The sequence below is a fragment of the Dasypus novemcinctus genome, chromosome 14 (genome assembly GCF_030445035.2).
Source record: "Dasypus novemcinctus isolate mDasNov1 chromosome 14, mDasNov1.1.hap2, whole genome shotgun sequence".
NCBI lineage: Eukaryota > Metazoa > Chordata > Mammalia > Cingulata > Dasypodidae > Dasypus > Dasypus novemcinctus.
The window spans coordinates 82,274,338-82,293,510 of NC_080686.1; the positions used below are offsets into that span (position 1 = coordinate 82,274,338).

At 40.2% G+C, this 19,173-nt stretch overlaps 1 protein-coding gene and 1 long non-coding RNA gene across 23 annotated transcripts in view; both read right to left on the reverse strand.

Moving 5' to 3' along the window:
* SAMD12 (sterile alpha motif domain containing 12) overlaps window positions 1-19,173 on the reverse strand; it is a 430,023-nt gene that overhangs the window by 361,169 nt on the left and 49,681 nt on the right. For 8 of the 22 annotated variants that reach the window (XM_058275943.2, XM_058275945.2, XM_058275941.2 and 5 more), the window contains exon 3: window positions 6,528-6,599. The exons of 9 other annotated variants lie outside the window; for them this stretch is intronic. In XM_058275943.2, coding sequence (XP_058131926.1) covers window positions 6,528-6,599 — 72 coding nt within the window. The remainder of the gene's footprint in view (window positions 1-6,527; window positions 6,600-19,173) is intronic. 5 more of the 22 variants (XM_058275946.2, XM_058275944.2, XM_071208008.1 and 2 more) reach the window with 1 other exon arrangement.
* Window positions 17,037-19,170, reverse strand: LOC139436423 (uncharacterized). Its single transcript, XR_011645679.1, has 3 exons — window positions 19,033-19,170; window positions 18,177-18,258; window positions 17,037-17,173 (listed from the first exon to the last, which is right to left on the reverse strand). It is a non-coding gene; the product is annotated as an uncharacterized lncRNA (long non-coding RNA).

The window sequence follows — 19,173 nt, forward strand, 5'->3', positions numbered from 1 at the left end:
AAAAAAAAATAAAAGGAGAGGAATTAGTCTAAGAGTGGAGGGGGAAAAAAAAAAACCATTCTTGTAGGCCTATCTTCCTCCCAAATGCTAATAGGACAGGAACCCTAGGGAGGTCTGTTCCATGCTTAGGACCCTGTGGACTTGTTGCTGGGCCCCTGCCTACTCACACTGGACATTCCCCAGTTTGTGTAGTTAATCGTAAACTCACCACTATATTCCTGATTTCAGTTACTCCTCTAATACAACTTCCAAATCTCTCATCTCTAACACATGCTTTAAAAAAAATAAAAGTCAAATTGAAGACCAACATAACTGATATACATTATAAACAAAGTATGGTAGAAGTCCACCATGGTACACGGAAGCCAGGCCAGAGCACAGTGCAAGCACAGTGTCCAGCTTCCTCTAGCCCTTGTCTCGGCAGACTGTGCTTCCTCTCCCTCATACCCAGCCCTCAATCCTTGCTAACATCTTTGAAGAAGGTAAGGCAAGTGGCTCTCACCTCACTATTTCACTACTCCCAACTCTGCCCCATACACATTCTATGTGCCCATTAATTTGGGGAGATATTAAGGAGAAAAGGAAAGAAAAAGAAGATTTGAGAATCTGCTATGTGTCAGGAATTATGCTAGATGTTTCCACATATAAAGGTAAGAAACACAAATAAATAGAAAAGGGCAAAGCAGTGACCAGATGTAAAATTAAAGCCAACAGTATATGAATGAAAGCACTGGTTCTCAAATTCTGGTACATGCTAGCTGTAACCATCTCTTAAATGCCTGATAAAGAGAGATGTCCAGGCCACCTAAAACTATATATTTCAAAGATGAAATGTGTATAGATATATATACACAAACAACTATATATGTAAGCATTTTTAAACAAATAACTCAAGATGGTTCTGATACACAGGCAATTTCTGGGACCTCTGAATTAGGATATATACCACTTCCTCTAGATTCCATACTTTGTTCAAAACACAGAAGAGAGCCACCACATGTCACAGAATCTAGATGCGACCAAGATGCAACATTATTTTATGTGCCATTAAAAAAGAAAACTCACTGCCAACCATGATATGCAAGCAATTGTGAGATGGATCCCAACTTTAGAAATGTTGAAAGGCTAAAAAAACATGCATCTTAGAATTAGTGAAATATAGTTAACGTGTGTCAAGCAGCCACTATGTTTAGAGTTAATCTGTGGTTAACAGGTCTGGTAACAGATTAAGTTCCCTGAGTTATACATCTTGTAAGGGACCTACTAAAATGAACACTGACCTTGACTCCACCCACAGAGATTAACACGACCAGTCCAGCTCCAGGACTGCAATGCTTAACTACTGCTATATGCCCCTCCATAGAAAATCCCTAAGTTCTCAGCCCAAAGTACGCACTCAACAAATGCCATCATGCCTGACCTCACAACCGGCAGTATAGTAAGGAAATGAGAAGTAACTGCTACCAAGGAGAGTGGAAGCACAGAGCATTACCAGAGAATATAACAAGCCTCAGGTGGTCAGGGAAGTCTCCTGGATCACAAAACATTTAAGCTGAGACCTGAATGAAGAAAAGTAACACTGAGGCATCAAAGCAAGGGCTGGAATGGGAAGGAGAGTCTGTAAACCAGAGCCTCAAATAGAAAGGAGGACCCTGCATCGCATCGTACCCTTCTGTTCAACAAGAAATGACACCAACTCAAAACAATTCTCCTCAGCAATCTATACCAACTCTAACCATAGGATCCCTACCACTTTTGAAGGTGTGCAGGTGAAATTCATTGGCAGGGAAAGCAAACAAGAACCCAGAAGGCCGCCAAGGGAAAAGATTAAGAACTGTTTGCAGGGGCAGATGAATGGAGCAATAAGTTAGCCCTATAAAATATTTTCAATTTAAATTACAGTTTCTTAAGTACAATAAGAGGTTTCTACAAAGAATTTTTAAGAAGCAGGCAAGTGAAATCAGTGTTAGACTAGCTGGCAAGCCCCTCCAGCTACCCCCAGACCTCCAATCCCTCCGTTTAGGTAGTTCAAAGTGTAACCCATTTGGGAACGACCATTAGGCAAGAGGAGGAGGTCAGCCGAAGCAGCTCTGCAATATGGGGTGGCACAGAAGGAATGCATTACACAGACTCAGTGGGAGCCCAGCAGGCTCTTGGCGCCTGGGACAGAACAGAAGGCCACGCTGACTTGTTTCACCGTAGGCTCCCAAGCAAACAAACCAAACTCAAGCATTTAACTAATGACATGAAAGGTTTCCCTCATAACTGAAAGCCATTTATCTCCCCCTCCTCCCCGTTTTTTTGTTTTTTAATGGCAAAAGCCATACTGAAAAAGAGTGTTCATAGGATATGTAGACTTTTGCTTGAAACCAGTTCAGGGTAAAGAAACAGATGCCCCAAGCCAAGTAACAGGTAAGTATTTACACTCTCTTCTGAGCTGGAAAACAGCATCTTCTATAGGCAACGCCATAAGAAAATATGAATCAAAAAACACCAAAGAAACTGCCGAAAGTCTCTGGATATCCTATTTCCTGTACCTGGAATGCCATTCCAAATTTGACTGCCTTGTCAAGAATGACTTAACTGATGCTTTTCCTGGTATCCCCAGGGCAGTTACCTCTGTATTATCTGGTAATACTTTTATTACCGCAGATATGATACAGGTTATAAATATTTACACTTCTGGTGCCCTCCCTAAACCATAAGCCACCAAGGGCCAAGTTCATATTCCATTCATTCAGGGATCCTTGCACACAGTATCTAGCACATAGGAATACCTGACATATATTAAGCCAATGTTACGTGCACAGTTATCCATGATGTTCTCTGCTAACAGTAGTCTTCATGGGTCTTTTGAAAAACAGCATGTGAGCATATCATGCTATATACTAGATCAGTCTATGAATCTAACTCAAGTTCTCATTTCCAATGTTTTGTCATCTCAGTCTAACACGTATTTTCTTCATACTCTTTAAAATGATTTCCTTTCATTTTAGCCTTGTCAATAATCAAGATATCAAGAATGACACATCAAATCATATTTTGTTCAAACATACAATAAAATCCTGAATTATTAAACATTTTCATCTGTGTACCACCTCTAATCCTCTGGAACATAAGAGTGGTATATAGAACACACCTTAATAAATCCTGGATTAATAAAATATTCAAGCCCAAAAAGGTCATTAGAAATTACAAAGCTCCAACTATCACAAAACACATAAATAGAATCTCCCTGAACAGTGGTTTCGTTATTTCTCAACTAACACAATTAGTAAACAACAGACACGGGGCAACTATCCATGGCCCAATGCTCCCATTTTGGCATTTTTGCTATTAGAACTGGGGCAAATATACAGAGATAAAAGCTTTCAACCATCTAATATTGTATTGAAAATATTTTAAAACGTACTTTTAAAAAAAAAATAGGAGGTACCAGGGATTGAACCTCATACAGGGGAAGCAGGTGCTCAAACCACTGAGCTACACCCACTCCCCAGAAATACATCCTTTTATTTAAAAGACTAGCAAGAAAAAACTAAGCTTTAGCTGGATAGTGGATATATTGTTCCTTCTCCTTCCTGGTATGCATTTGGAGGTTGAAAGGTGGGAGGTTCACACCTAATGATGACCAGTGAGGGATGTGGGGGAAAAAACAAAAACAAAAACCAGAAAATAATCAGTAATTCAACAACGACAAAAGTACTAACATTCATCTGTTGTTTGTTAACACAGCAAATGTGAGAATAAAGCAAAATAAGCCACACACAGAGAAGCTCTACAAAAATCAATTAAAAATTAGTTTCCATGAAAACTTTCAGGGTACATACTTTAAAAAAAAGTCCCTCCTGATGTTGTTTATCTTTACACTTGATTTTCATTCTTTGTTTTGTTTAAATCACTAATAAAACAACAAAAACAACTCCCACCCAAGTTTCACAGTTTCCTTAGAGTGTTTCTCTCTGAGTGGGTACCAGAAGGATATCAAATTCGTTCTGCTAAAATAATAGTACTTCGCCCCCTACGTTTCTTCCTACAATGAAGACACAGATTTCTTAAAGTGTATCATTGATATACAACATTGATATACAACATTGATATACAACAACAAGCTTGTCTTCCACCACTCTATCACAGGGACATGGTGCCTAAAGCTCTTGGTTTAATGACTCCAACCAGTGAATGAAATTCTACAACCCAAATTTACAACCAAATCAATATTCAAAAACATTAATATAAAATGTAAATAAGAGGCTCTCTTTACTCAGCAAATCAGCACATAGTAAACGTCCACATTTTCATCAAATAACCTACAGCACCACTGAAGTACAAACCAAGCAATTGGCTCTAGTGTGAATTTCACTGCACTCCCTGAATAGAGGAACAAACCATAAATTATTGTGCTATTGGGTGCCCCAACCACAGCCAAAGTCCCTTTCTCACTGCATCAAAAATCGGTTGAGTACGACCTAATCTCTGAGCATTGCATCAGCTCACTAGTTATTGGAGTGATTTTTAAAGTGACTTTTGGGGTATGATTATTAATCCTTGGCATTTAGTGATTTCTAAAGTGATTTCACTCAAATCATTAGTCTACTAAACTGGCTTAGAAAAAAAAGAAGTCACATTCTAAGAATGGGGATCTTTCAGGGTGTCAGGATGGAAAAATTATGCACTCTGAACTAGAGGATCAAATTTAGGTTTAGAATTCTCACTCTTGTGCCTCATCTGTATTCTATGAGATAGGGAACATCTTTCAATCGATCATCTCACAGGAAAATGTTGAAGATTTAAATGAGAATCCCATTTAGGGTGTGATTTAATATGCAAGGATCCAATATTCATGCCTTGGGTTCTAGAGCTGAACCTGCCACTCCCCTGTCTCCACATGGTCTTCTGGAGGTGATAAGGCCACAGTGAATAGAAGGAAAAGCCCCAGAATGCTCTGTGGCATGCTTCAGGGATCCTGGGTATAAAATGGTCATGACTCCCCAGGAAATATTACTCATGAGTCAAACTATTTAGGCATACCAAGGATCTAACTTTGCCAAGTGGTGAATGGCATGTATACATAAGTACATTTGGCTGTCACCAAAGAATACTTCTTGGACTCCAAGATTCTTTAAATTCCAACTATTTCTTAATTTTCAGGGTCTAATAAATAAAATGATTCTAATAGTAAGGGATGACAAAGATATATTATAGGCTTTGTCCTCAAGAAACTCAAGCTAGTGACAGAAATAGACATGGGTCCAGCTAGGTCCTTAAGTGCCATAACAGAGGAACAAGCAAAGAGCTGCGGGACCACAGGGGTTCAGAGAAGCTTTCATGGAGGATGAGACTTTAAGGCAGAGCACAGCACAGGAGGCAGGAAGGAGGCAAAAAAGGCACTACAATCTCAAGACAAATTGTGACCAAAACTACAGAATCTCAACACATGACGTGGCCTCTATTGGGATACAGGACACTTTTGCATACCTGGTGTGTATATGTGTGTGTCACTGTGGTTTCACTCAGGTTTGCCAAATCTTAAAATTAGGCTAATTATGCTCAAGATCTTTTAAAAGTAGAAAAACATTTCCAAGAGTCAAAGCACTTTTGTAAGACCTGCTCTTCTCCCTTGCTCCTTCTATTTTATCCAATCCGGAACAACATCCTAAAATTGTTTATAAAATGGTATTTTCTTATAACTTATCAAGATAAATGGACCCACAAATATACTTTTAAATGTTTTAACATAAATATATGGCATACATTATTCTACAACTTGATCACTCACCATTATGAGATCGATCAGTTTTGACTCAGGTAAATAGTTCATTTCAACTAACGTTTAGCATTCCTCTTATGAGCACACCACAACTCATTTGCCTGGTCTTCTAATCAAGGATATTACGTTGTTTCTAATTTTTGCTACTACTAACAATCCTACAATTAACATTTCTATAAAGATCTTCCGTTACATGAGAGTTTCTCTAAGTATCTTCTTTTACATATGCAAGTGGACTGTCTCGGTCACAGCAGGCACACCTTTAATTTTGTCCCTGTGGATGTATGCTTTAGTTGTTAGTCCAAGGGTCTAAGTCTGTCCATTAGATCAAGATTCCTTTATAACTCTGGTTCACTTAGTATCTCAAGTACTAAGAAAAGGAAGCTTAAACTTTCTATGATTTCTTCATTAAGATTTATATATTTTTAGGCTATTAGGTACATACAAGTTTAGGATTGTTACATCTTAGCAGCAAAATTTTCCTTCTATCATTGCCTAGTGACCACGATGACTGCCAGACCATACACATCTTTGGGGGAAGACTTTAAATGGCCTTTCCCACATGTTTGGCCTGCAACTGTCCAGCTGTGCCAAGACTCAATGAAGAAGATCTGGTTTGAGGGTGAAGTACTAGTAAGCTTGGACTGCAAGTTTCTTCAGATTTGTTGAGAACAGAGGATACTTTGATTCACACCTGTCTGGCCCGTGTGCTCGTACTTTGTTTCCTAATTCGAGGAAGGAAGTAAGATTTACTTACTGATTCCCTAATATCTCCAAAGGTGTTCCTCCAGAGTGGTTTTTGCTTCTGGCACTTGTCCCAAGGCAACTGCTAGCACAAAACAAATATGGGGATTAATATATCAGCTTATCTAGAATATGTGGAAAGCATAAATAAAGACCCAAACTCACAGGAAGACAGGCATATGAATGCAAGTTTTCTAGGAAGGCTTTCTTTCCCCACCCAGACCCCAGATAACTTACTTTTTGCTGCCCTGTATGGTAGGCAGACTCTCTGGAGACCACTCTTTCACGGAGACATAGACTAGAGAGTCCTTGGTTGACGCAGGCATGGCAGTTCCAAACCTACCACTTGTAATTCCACATGAGCCTTAAAGCCCAGGTGTCAATCTGCTACCGAGAATACCATAATGCCGTCCCACACCTCTACCTCTGATTCCCAGTTCATTTTTTGTTTCTAGAATCTGGTGGTTTCCTTTGCTTTCCCTATAAGTTTCGGCATGCGTCAACAAGAATTTTTGTTATATTTTATCTAGCACATCTTGGCCTTTGTAATGGGAGTGCTTTCAGGTTATCTACTCCACAATTCTGCCAGAACCAGAAGTTGTGAAATACACGAAACACACTTAGAGCACCACCTGGCACGTGATAACCACTATATAAGTGTTTTCTGTAATTAAACATCCTCTTCACTTCCCTCCTTCGTGCGGCATTTAGATAAGACACACAGCAAGTATAATGTGTCACACTTTTAACTGAATGGTTACATACAACTACGCCTTTTAAAATTAAGTGAATTCCTGGAAAGTAAATCTAGATTATCAAAACAAAAACATTCTATTTGAAATTGTGCTCTTTGTTAAAAGGGTAGTTTCAATAAATAAAGAACACAAATTTTAAAATAAAATCTCAAAGAGTGATAATATAAAACTAATTCCATGCCATCAACTGGGAATCAAAGGAGCTAAGGTTCAGAAAGCTGATGGTTTTTAGTAATCATATACATCTAGGCTAAACAGGAATATTCTGTGAAGCTGGTGACACTTAAGCTTCAGAGCCCCTCATTTGCACAGGAGTAGGAAAGGGCCTAAAGCAATATGGTCATGTGATATATTTTTGTAAAAATTTGTGAAATTTACAAAAATAGGTTATCTATAGTCTCTGGGGAATAACTGTTTCTTTCTACTCCCAGTTCTCCTCTGTCATTCCTTACTTGTATCAGGAAGCATCATCCACAGACATTTTGGAGATCCAGCTAAGGAGAAGTTGGGGTGGGATATCTAGTCTAGGTTTAGTAGGACATACTATTTTATGACATATATAGTATTCATATGGTAAGCCTACTTCCATGGATAGTGAAGTCATTACTAGTTGTCTCAGCATAGGAATGGCTGTAGGGAAGACTTCTATCGTCCCCACTCCTCCCCTACCTTCCCAGAGTCGTGGGACAATGGCATTTGGTACTGGAAACACATGATAGCTGAGGAAGCAAGTTTTGAAAATATGAAGCAAGACGATTTATATATTTTGGAAAATCCTTTTAGACATGGAAAACTAAAAGCCGAGTTCTTATTCTCATAGACATATAGTCAAAACTGAAGTACTGAAGAGACTTGACAATGAAACATATGCAAACAAACCTTACTTTTTAAAATCAATTATAGAAATCACAAGAAGCAGTATTTAAAAGAATTCTGGCGTTTGCAGGGCTCACACCTATGGCATTGCTAGAATTCAGTGAATATATTTGTATGAGAGATCACATATCAATCCCAATTAACATAACACACACAAAAAGTTGTGGCCATGCATATTAGTGGAAAAAAAAATCAAATCAAGAGATCTCCATACCCACTATAAAAAATTATAAAATCATTGTTTGAGAGAAAGGCAATCAATGAGAAAACAACTAAAATATTAAAGGAAAAAAGTATTACAGAGGTACATCGCCAATTAAAGTTGTTTTTCTGGATTTTGATTTGTGGTATTTGTCACCTCTTTCAGATTTGTAATTTTTGTGATTTCTTCTTATTCTAAAATAGTCATTTTCATATATATTTGTATATTTGAAATTGGTTACATGTTTCTTAAATAGAACCCCCAATCTGCTTACAGTGCAGACTCCACAAAACCTGCATCTGTCCTGGGGACAAAAAACAAAAACAGAAGTAACCAGAGTATAAATGAAAGTATAACAACAAACAATGAAACATGAGATTTGGACTTGAATATTTTTTAAAAAGTATATACTTCTGGGAATGCAGAGCAGAAATCCATTTATTTGGTCATAAACTGTGGAAAATAAAATCTTTATATTTTCAGTTACATCTGCATTGTTTCTCTGGCAAGTTAATTTAAAACAGGAATTAAGACCATTTATAAATTCCCCAAAATCAAACTAAGGGCTCATAACCACTGTCTTAAAACTGCCTTCTTCAATAAGACAAGCCAAATACTAAATTGCAAATCTAGTGTATTAAAGTTTATGGTTCATGAGACCATCAGGTTAATAAATTTTGTTCAGAAGGCTGTAAAATTTAGAGCAGATTCCTACTCAGTCCACAAACACAGAAACTAACACCCGATAGAATATAAAAGATTTAGAAGTTTGGTTAATATTAATTTTACGTGTACAGCATTTCTTAAAAAAACTTACCCTGACAATGACAAAAATAAGAGAGAAATTAGTTTGACTGCTGCCTAACATAATTTAGATTTTCCATCTTTTTTTTTTAAAGATATATTTATTTATTTAATTCCCCCCCCCTCCCCCGGTTGTCTGTTCTCTGTGTCTATTTGCAGCGTCTTGTTTCTTTGTCCGCTTCTGTTGTCATCAGCAGCATGGGAAGTGTGTGCGGCACCATTCCTGGGCAGGCTGCACTTTCTTTCGTGCTGGGCGGCTCTCCTCACGGGCGGGGGACACCCCTACGCAGCACCGCACTCCTTGCGCGCATCAGCACTGCGCATGGGCCAGCTCCACACGGGTCAAGGAGGCCTGGGGTTTGAACCGCGGATCTCCCATGTGGTAGACGGATGCCCTAACCACTGGGCCAAGACCGTTTCCCATAGATTTTCCATCTTGATATGGGTTAAAGTCTTATGGTTCCTAAGAAGAGACGTAGCTTTTCCCGTTAAGTTCCTTTTGATGTCCTTGATTGCCAAGGAGGAAGATGGTAAGAAAGACCAGAAGGGGATGATGACAGTCTTTGGGAATCACTATATTTGGGGAGTGGGGAAAAAATATATATTTTTTAACATACACACATATATACATAAATACACACATATATACACACACATATAAGGCCATTAAAAAAAGAAAAAGAATGTCAGATGGGGCAGAAAAACAGGTTATTGTTTATCTCATTTACCGAGAGGGACACATTTCCAAACAAAAATAAAACCAAAATTTATTAATAATCCCAAACCCCACAGAGAAACTGAGAGTGACACTGGGGAAAGTGGCAAGTGGGCAGAGGGAAAGAACTTACTGCGGACTTTAGGGTTTTGACAGTGGAGACAGTTCAGATCGCAAGAGGGTAAAGAGGAAAGATGAAAGATGCAATAAACACAGGGACCAGATGCAAGTTATTCCCTGCAGACGTTTATTTAGGATCAAAAAGGATTAGAACAATTAGGATTGGTCAAAGAGAGAGAATGTGGTCCTCTGGCGTTTTTGTAGAACATGGGAGTGGAGCCAGCCCTCAGACAGCTGAGATGGAGGAGGACCCAGGAGAGAAGTCAGTCTGGAGAAAAGGACCTGGCTGTCATCTGCATAGATATTGCCAAGGGGAAGAATGGCAAGACAAGACCAGAAAAGGATTCAGGAATCACTGAGTGAAGAAGGGTAGGATGGGGAATGAGGGGGTTGTAACTGTGATTGTTTAAAAGACTCTTGTACATAATGTGTAGGCAGCAAGATTTGGAGGAAAAAAAAAGAAGGAACTCAGAGAGCCAACCATTTCCAGAGAACACCAAGAGATGAAAGTTGAGAGAGCAGATTTTTTTTTCTTTTTAAGTTTGGTGGTAGATTCACCATTGCTAAACTTTATTATTCATACATACATTTTACATACTATTGTATATATAGCATATAGATTTTTAGAGAATGAGTAGAAATGTGGATGAGCCCGAGAATCATTTTTAATAGTAGTGGGCGATGTTAGGCCCACCTTAATTCATTCTCAGGGAAACACTGTCCATGCTCAGAGCATGAGGCTCAATTGCCCGTACTGCTTTACCTTAGGCAAGGGAAACTTCTCTAGGGTGGAGAAACCATTCAAACTGTAAAAATAACCAACACAAACAAATGAATTTTCATGATTTTCTTCCTCTAATAAAAGCAACTCTAAGAAATGAAGAGCAGAGTCAGCTGCTTTCCCATAACCACTCTGGATTAGGTATTCAATAAAATTCCAACCAAAAAAAAGTCATGGTGGAATAATGACCGGACTGAGCATTGGAAAACCTGACACTTGGTTGCATCTCTACAACTCAACTCCTGCAGCTTGTACAAGTTGCTTCACTTCATTGCCCATCAATCTTCTCACCAGTGAGAAGGCTGAATGAGAGGAGTCCCAATGTCCATTTCAATTGTAACCATTCCTTTTCCCTCCCAATCAAAGCACACCAGTCTTCTGCTTCCTGAGAAATAGTTGCAGATCTCAGAGCTCCACTGGGGACCATTCTCAACAAAATGGTGAAGTTAGCTAGAAACTGCCATCACTCACAGAAGTGCACTAAGCACCTCTGTAAATAATGTCACTACACCAAACCCCAGATGTTGCCAATAAATATTAGCCAAGTTAAGACTGAGAGGGGAAAGGGTCATTCAAGGAGAAGCACTTGTGTCTCATAAAGTTGTGCAAATGGTAAGAGATGCATCCCAGATTTGCATTCAGGAGAGGAAAAAAATAGCTTGCCTAACACAAAAGAATTTTTTAAGTGGATTAAAACAAACACTGACATACACACATACACACACACAACTATAACACGGGTAAAAAAAAAATTATCTTTAACTTTCAGCAATTTAAACCAGTTACAGGTGCTGAGCGCTCAGTGACACATGGCAGAAAAAAGCATGAGGGAGAAAGCACAGCTTCAAAACGAGATGGAAGTGGCAGTTAATTGCTGTCAATTACATACAAGCACAAAATAGGGCACTAGGGAAATGAATGCCCCACAACGTCCTGACATTGGTAACAATTGCTGGGACCCAAGAGAAAAGCTTTAAAAGTCTTCAAATGGCAACTTAATTATAGTTTAATAGTTCGGAGTAAAAAGGGTAACCGATAGTCTCCAGCTGTTAAAAAGAAAGTCATCATCAATACTCACTTTAGAGTCATAGTTAAGGCCACTCATATTTGTCACGGGTTGCACTTGGTCTGCAGCTCAGCAAGATGCCTGCCTGTCAGGAGATTACAGTCTAGCAGTTGCATTATTGTCACCTAGATTATTCAGTTTAGGGTAGAGTTAAGCCACAGTAACAAACAACCCTCAAAATATGCCGAGGAACAGCATCACGTGCTCCTCCTCAACCACTTCTTCTCTTCCACTCCCCATTAAATGCAACAGCCACTTTTAACTATCTGCACAAAACAGTTAATATTAGGCAGACACGGTGAGGGGGAGGTGGGAAGGAAGAGACGCAGATTAGGCTGAAAAGAGAAAGGCTTGAATATACTACCTTCATCCTAGTGCTTTTGGGCTATGCCATAACCCTCCTCGCTGCTAGAACAAATACCATACAGTGGGTTGGTTTAAGCAATGAGAATTTACTGTCTCACAGTTTCCAGGCTAGGAGAAGTCCAAACGTGAGGCCAGCCTTTCGCCCCTAAAACTGTGGCATTCTGGGGCTGGCCACAAGGGATCTTCGATCCTTGGCTTCTCTGTCACATGGCAATGACGTCTCCTTTGCCCTCTGGCTTCCACTGACTGCCGTTTCTTGCTCTTCCCATGGCTTCTCTTTCCGTAGCCAACTTTCTTTGCTTATAAAGACTTCAGCCCGCCCCCACGCCCCATTCAGTTTGGGCACACCCTATCTAAGAACACCTGAAAATGTCTGATTTGCAAATAGAGTCTCATCCCCAGGAACGGCCTTTAGAAGCTGAGCAGGGAAGCTAATGAGTGAAAGGGGGAAGGAACGCATAGAATCAAACTAAAAAAGTCATGTCCATCAGCAGCTGCTGGCCAAGACAGCTGGTACAAATTAAGGTTTAGCATTTCTAGATCTTTTAATTCAGGGGTTCTTAACAAGGGGTCCATGAGCTTGAACTGAAATTCAAAAAAAAGCATTATTTTTGTAGGGACGTGTAGATGTGGGTATGATATAGTTATTAAATAATACACAGCACAGTGTGGACTTAGTAAGGGATCCGTGGTTTTCACCTGAATGGCAAAGGGGTCTGTGGAAAAAAAAAAAGGTTTAGAACCCCTGTTAAGTTTTCAAGAGCAGTGGGAATTCTGGAGTTTTTAAGATGAAAAAAATTATGGGTTTTTCCACCACTGGAGAATAATTGAAACTTTAAGTGTGTGTAGCCAAACAAAACTTGATGATGGATCCAACGTGGCTGCAGGTGCCAATTTAAAACCTCTGCTTTTATAGATAACATTCTTCAATCCATAATGCCAAAATATTTCCTGAGGGTAATGTTGATAATAGTAAAAATAACACCAGTATCAAACACTTAGATAGTTGCTAGCTGTATGCCAGGTGCTATTCTAACACAAACTCCAATGAGCCTAACAACCCAGTGAGGAAGGTACGATTATTGCCTCTCCTAAACAGAGACGAAACTGAGACAGAGAGGTCAAGAAATTGGTCCCAGGTGATGCAGCTGGTAGGTGCCAAGCAGGATGCAGAACCGAGGCCCCAGAACCTGTGCTCTTTAATATCTATATTATTTAAACATAACCCAAAATGATGAAATCACATCTCCTCTATAAAAACCTTTCTGGCTTGACAACAATTTCAAGCTTTGATGTCTTCCCCTCTTCTCTGTTCTAGTTCTGGACTGTACTAGCCCCTCTGCAGGCATGTGTAAGGTTCACCCTTGTTTATTCAGTACAATAGATTAGCTATACAATGTGCAAGTTAAACGTGACCATTTAGGAGCTAAACTGCTTAGTTATATAAAGGAAAAGGATGCTCTCAAATTCAGCTTTGGTTGTGGCATTTGGTGAAAAATCTGCTATTAGGATTTGGCTTCAGCCTTGGTTTTTGGCAGACTAAGTGGCCAAATGCCATTTCAACTATATTTTTGGCAACACTGAACTTGTGTACAATTAATGCTCATTTGATCACACAGGTTATTTATATAGCTAATCACTATTGCACCATCAGTAACACAAACGAAGGATGTCTTCTGGATTCTTTTTTGTTGCTATATGAAAGTTCCTTTTCCAATAAAAGTAGACATTCTCGAGGTAACTTGAGTGAAATTCTCCCTATTTCCTTATCTTCAAAGTCTGTCTGGCAACCCTAATGTAAACTATGGCTATAGTTAATAGTATAATTATAGTAATGATGGTTCATCAATTGTAATAAAGAATGCAAAAATGTTAATAAGAGTGACAACTGTGGGGATGTGGTAGGGAATAGAGCGGAACTCTGTACTTTTCTGTGTGATTTTTCTGTAATCATACAAATGTTCTAATTTTTTAAAAAGTCTATCAGCCAGATGAAGATTAAATGATATGATATATCATTACAACCTTGAAATTACATTACAAGAATTCACTCAAAAAATAGCTGGGTCACTATTATATGCTGAACAAAACAGGCCCCTACCTTCACAGGCTTACACTGTAGTGGATGGTGGGAGAAAATAATAACAAATGTAACAAATAAGTAAATTATATACTGTCTTGGTAGAAGGTGGTCAATGATCTGTGGGAGGAAAAAACAGAGGAGCCCAGATCAAGGGCATTAGAAGAGAAGTTGTTACACAAGCCTCACTGAGAAGGTGACACTGGAGAAACCATTTGAAGGGGATGAAGGAGTGAGTCTTGTGATTCCCAAGGAAAAAGATTTCCAGGCAGAAGGAACAACCAGTGCAAAGCCACTAAGGTGGGAACATGCCCAGTTTGATCTGGGAGCAGCTGAGCACAGAAGAATGCAGGAGCAGACGGCACAAGTGACTTCCCAGGGGATGTGTTGTGCAGGGCCTCGCAGGGCATCGTAAGGACTCGGGCTTTTAATTTGAGGGGAACGGAGAGGCCCTGAAGAGCCGCGAGCAGAGGAATGGCATGCTCTGACTTGCACATGGAGAGGTTTACTCTGGCTGCTGAATTGAGAATCATGAGTATTATGCAAGCATTATTTTAAAAAAGCACAAAGGCTAGCTAAAAAATCAAATACTTGCTTTTGAAATATCTTTAAGAGCACCTTCTTCATGTACAGACCAAAGCTTTAGTTTATGGGATTGCTTCAATGAGATTGCCTCGTGATCATCACCCAAAACGGCAAGTCCGTTACTGCTGGAAAGGAAGACAGCTTAATGACTTGCAGGGAACATCAACATTAGCATTGCCCTGTAATGGCAGAGGAGAGACAAAAATGCATTTTGCTCCTCCACTGACCTCAGTTGAAAGAGAATATATTTTTAGTATCCTAAGTGTGCAATATAAAAACCACAGGAGCTGACAGCTCTGAAAAAGTATTACCACAGCATTGTAATGCCAATTTAAAAAAATAGTCTGCTTGGTACAATTTTAATTACACTATAATAAATAGGTATTCCCATTAATATTTCCAATTCATTCTTGTATGCCAGGCAGTCATTCTATGATGATGATATTCAGCTTCAGCCAAAGAGTGAATTAATATTGCCTTTGGGTACTAGGCCAACATGTTTATTTCTTGTATATCTATGGGTATATGTGAAAGCTTTTGAAAATTCTTCCTAATTTAAACAGCCCTGGAGATAATTTTCAGGTGTCACCTGGGGCCTGGTGGTCTGATTTTCAACTTAAGACAGGTATTTCTAACCATTTAACAAGAAGAAGCTGCTGGGAAGCAGATGTGGCTCAACAGATAGAGTGTCTGCCTACCATATAGGAGGTCCAGGGTTCAGTACCCAGGGCCTCCTGACCAGTGTGGTGAGCTGGCACATGCAGTGCTGCCACGTGCAAGGAGTGCCAAGGCACACAGGGGTGTCCCCCACGTAAGGGTGCCCCCCACATAAGGAATGCACCCCACAAGTAGCCATCCCGCACACACACAAAAAAGCACAGCCTTCCCACGGAGAGCTGACACAGCAAGATGACACAACGAAAAGAGACACAGATTCCAGGTGCCGCCAGACCAGAATGCAAGCAGATGCAAAAGAATACACAGCAAATGGACACACAGAGAGCAGATGGGGGAGGCGGTGGAAGGGGAGAGAAATAAAAAAATTAATTTAAAAATCTAAAAACAAAAAACAACAACAACAAAAACAAACCCCAAAAACGCAGCTGCTTACCATTTCCTTAAAATTTTGACTTCAGGGCGATAGGCTGAAATCAGGCGAGTCAGCTAATGCTGACACTAAGGACCCTGACTAGAGCTGGGAGAGGAGTGAGGAAGGAAGTTTTTCTCACCTGAACAAACCCTGGCCAGCCCTGGAGGTGGCAGGGAGATCAGTGGTTCTCCTGCCCTGGGGTCTGAAGACTCTACCTCAGTGAGGTCTGGGCTGCTTGCCACACTCTGCAAGTGGATATTTCCTGATCTGTGGGACCATCTGAACTTTTCGAGCATGAATGAAGTATCCCTGGCCTGCCCTGTGCAAGCTGTCCCCCCGCACCCACCACCGTTACAGGACCCAGGCAAGACTTAACTTCCTCTACCGGCTCACCTGTAGGAAAGCTAGAGATAATGACACAAAAGCAGCAAGGGGCTTCTGTGTCACACAAACTGATCTTCTCCTTCATTTATTCATGAATTTATCAATAACTTATTCTCTAATATGTGCTGGACACAGTATCAGGCATTGAAGTTATCACAGTGAGCAAGAAATAGATCACTGCTCCCAAGCGGTTGACATTTTAGTGGAGACAGAAAATAAAGAAGATGGTTCAGACAGAAATTAGTTCTATGAAGGGTGTCAAACAGAGGGAGGTCCGAGTGAGTGACTGGGGGACTAATTCAGTTAAGGTGGTCAGGAAGGCCTCTTGGGAGAGACGTATTTGCGCTGGGACCTAAATAACAAGGAGCCAGCCATACGGTGACCCAGAGGGACAGCATTCCAGGCAAGAGGCCTGCGGCCAGTGCTCTCAGGAGAGGACTGCCTTGGCGTAGTCAATAAACAGAAAGGCGAGCCTGCCTAGAACCCAGAGAACAAGAGGAGAGCCTGGCAAGAGAGGGGGTCAGGGAGGCAAGCCAGGACCAAACGCTTTGGGGTTTTTTTTTTGTTTTTTTTTTTCCCTTTTCTTATAGTATTTTTTTTTTTTTAACTTTTTTTTTCCTCTATTTTTTCAAAAGTTTTTTATCGATTGTGATGGTGAATTTGGATTTTCACATTAAGTCCCATGAGAAATCACTACAGGCTGCTGATCACGTGGGTGGCATCGGCTGATTCACCATTGCTATGTGGAGAATGGATCAGAGGAGGGCGACTGTCGAAGTGGAGGCCAGGGAAGAGGCCACTGATGTCCGATGTGAGAAGAAACGGTGAGGTGGACCTGTGAGATGGTAGGGGAGCAGGAAAATGGATCGATTTCAGATTATGTAAATGGAGGAAAATGAACCGACTTGACAATGAATAATCTACCCCTGAATAACAGACTGGTCTATGACCTTGGCATTTTTTAACCTAATGAAATATTGTCTAATTATTCCAGTTCAAACATTATCACAAAATATTTCTCTTTCTCAATATTCTATCTGTGATAGGGCAATTTTTTTGACCATTTATTACTTATTATAATGCTTTTAGCTATACAACTGACAAATTTTTGGCTACATACATCCAAATAAATCATAAATCACAGACATCTGTATATTTACAGAGGAGAGAGAACCAGGTGTTTTTTTAAATGAAGTACTCCTCCTCCCCACACTAAAATTCATCCGCTTCCTCAAAAACCAGAGGGGATATCAACACCTACTGTGCAGAAGCATTTACTCTATGGCCCTTTAAATAAAAGTTTGCAAACACTGTCCTAAATGGTCATCTGAGTCCAACTATTCATGGTTCAAAAGCAACTATGGTACAGGACATTAGGGAAAGCAAAACAAAGAAATACTTGAAAAATTATAACCCTTACTAAACAACACGCACTTCTCTAAAGAAGATGTCTTGGCATCTGTGTGTATGTACATAGAGTGTAAACTATAGATGCTTAGAGATGATGTGTGTTTTAGTTTAAACCACCAATCTGCCTACCTATGAACAAGCGTCAGCCCTTAGCTCTGGGTCTAGGCAAAGTCCACACCCTGCTATCTTCAACTACCCTCTGTGCATCTTCCCTTTTCTGTGTCGTTCTCTACTATCCCTTTTCTTGAGTCTTCCACTGGTGGTGGGTGGCAGGGATGGTGTTAACCAGGGATCCTTAGATACCTCTAGGGCAGGAGTTCTTAACCAGGGGTCCACAGACACCCAAGGGGTCTGTGGAAAGATTTCAGGGGGTCTATGAACTTGAATTGAAAAAAAAAAAAAATCAACTTATCTTGATTTTCTCTGACCTCTGATGTTGAGTGGCATAAAACTATCTGCCGCTACATTCTGAGAAGGCGCCTGTGGTCTTCACCTGACTGGAAAAGGGGTCTGTGGAACAAAACAAGGTTAAGAACCTCTGATCTAGCATTTTCCAGTGTCTCCTCATCAAGTACTTGGGGTCATTTCCTCTTAACCACTGAACGAGCTCCGGGCCTGTCATGAACGCCATCCCTGGGGGTCTCTATCCTTGTCATGTTTACATTTGCCTCTATATAGTGTATGCAATTAAGAAAGAACCCAATAATTCTGACTGCTAGACCCTTTGGCTGCTGCCATGGCTGGAAGGGCTATAGACTGGTCGTCAGGGTTTCAGGCTGGAAAAGGACAGCATTTGGGCAGGTGCTATCAGAACGCAAATGCCCTTTACTCAGAGCCCTAGCTCTGCTGGCTCAGAACTCTCAACGGATCTGTATTTGGACTCTGATCCACCCCCTGTTAAGGGCCCCCTCTATCCTAAATGCCACCCTCCATTTTGCATCCTCAAATAGCACACCCTATAATCTTAGGACACTGGAAAAGTACCGTTAACCAAATGGCTCCAAGCACTTGTAATTTCGCATAGATTTGTCAGCACAAGAGTGGAAAACACTGGCCACTCAATGGAAGTACTGTGTTTTAGGTCAGTCTGTGCCACTACTGGCCTCAAGGCCTTGGAGAAGCCACTTAATCTTATTTGAGTCTCAGCTCCCTTATGTGTAAAATAAATTAGTTGTTCTCTAACATTCCTTCCTTGTTGAAAATGCTGTGATTCTATGGCTCAAATACACACCATATTTACTGTCATACTTTTCAGAGCTTGACATATCAGTAATAAATGCTTACCTTTTCAAGTATGGGCTTACTACAGTTTCTTCTGAGTTCTGTCCACGTGCCCACTGCATATGCCTTGGAATTCACTTAGCATGAAGTCATTCTGGCTTGTCTCTCTTGTTTTGGCCCTTCTGACAATTATTAACAAAGTAT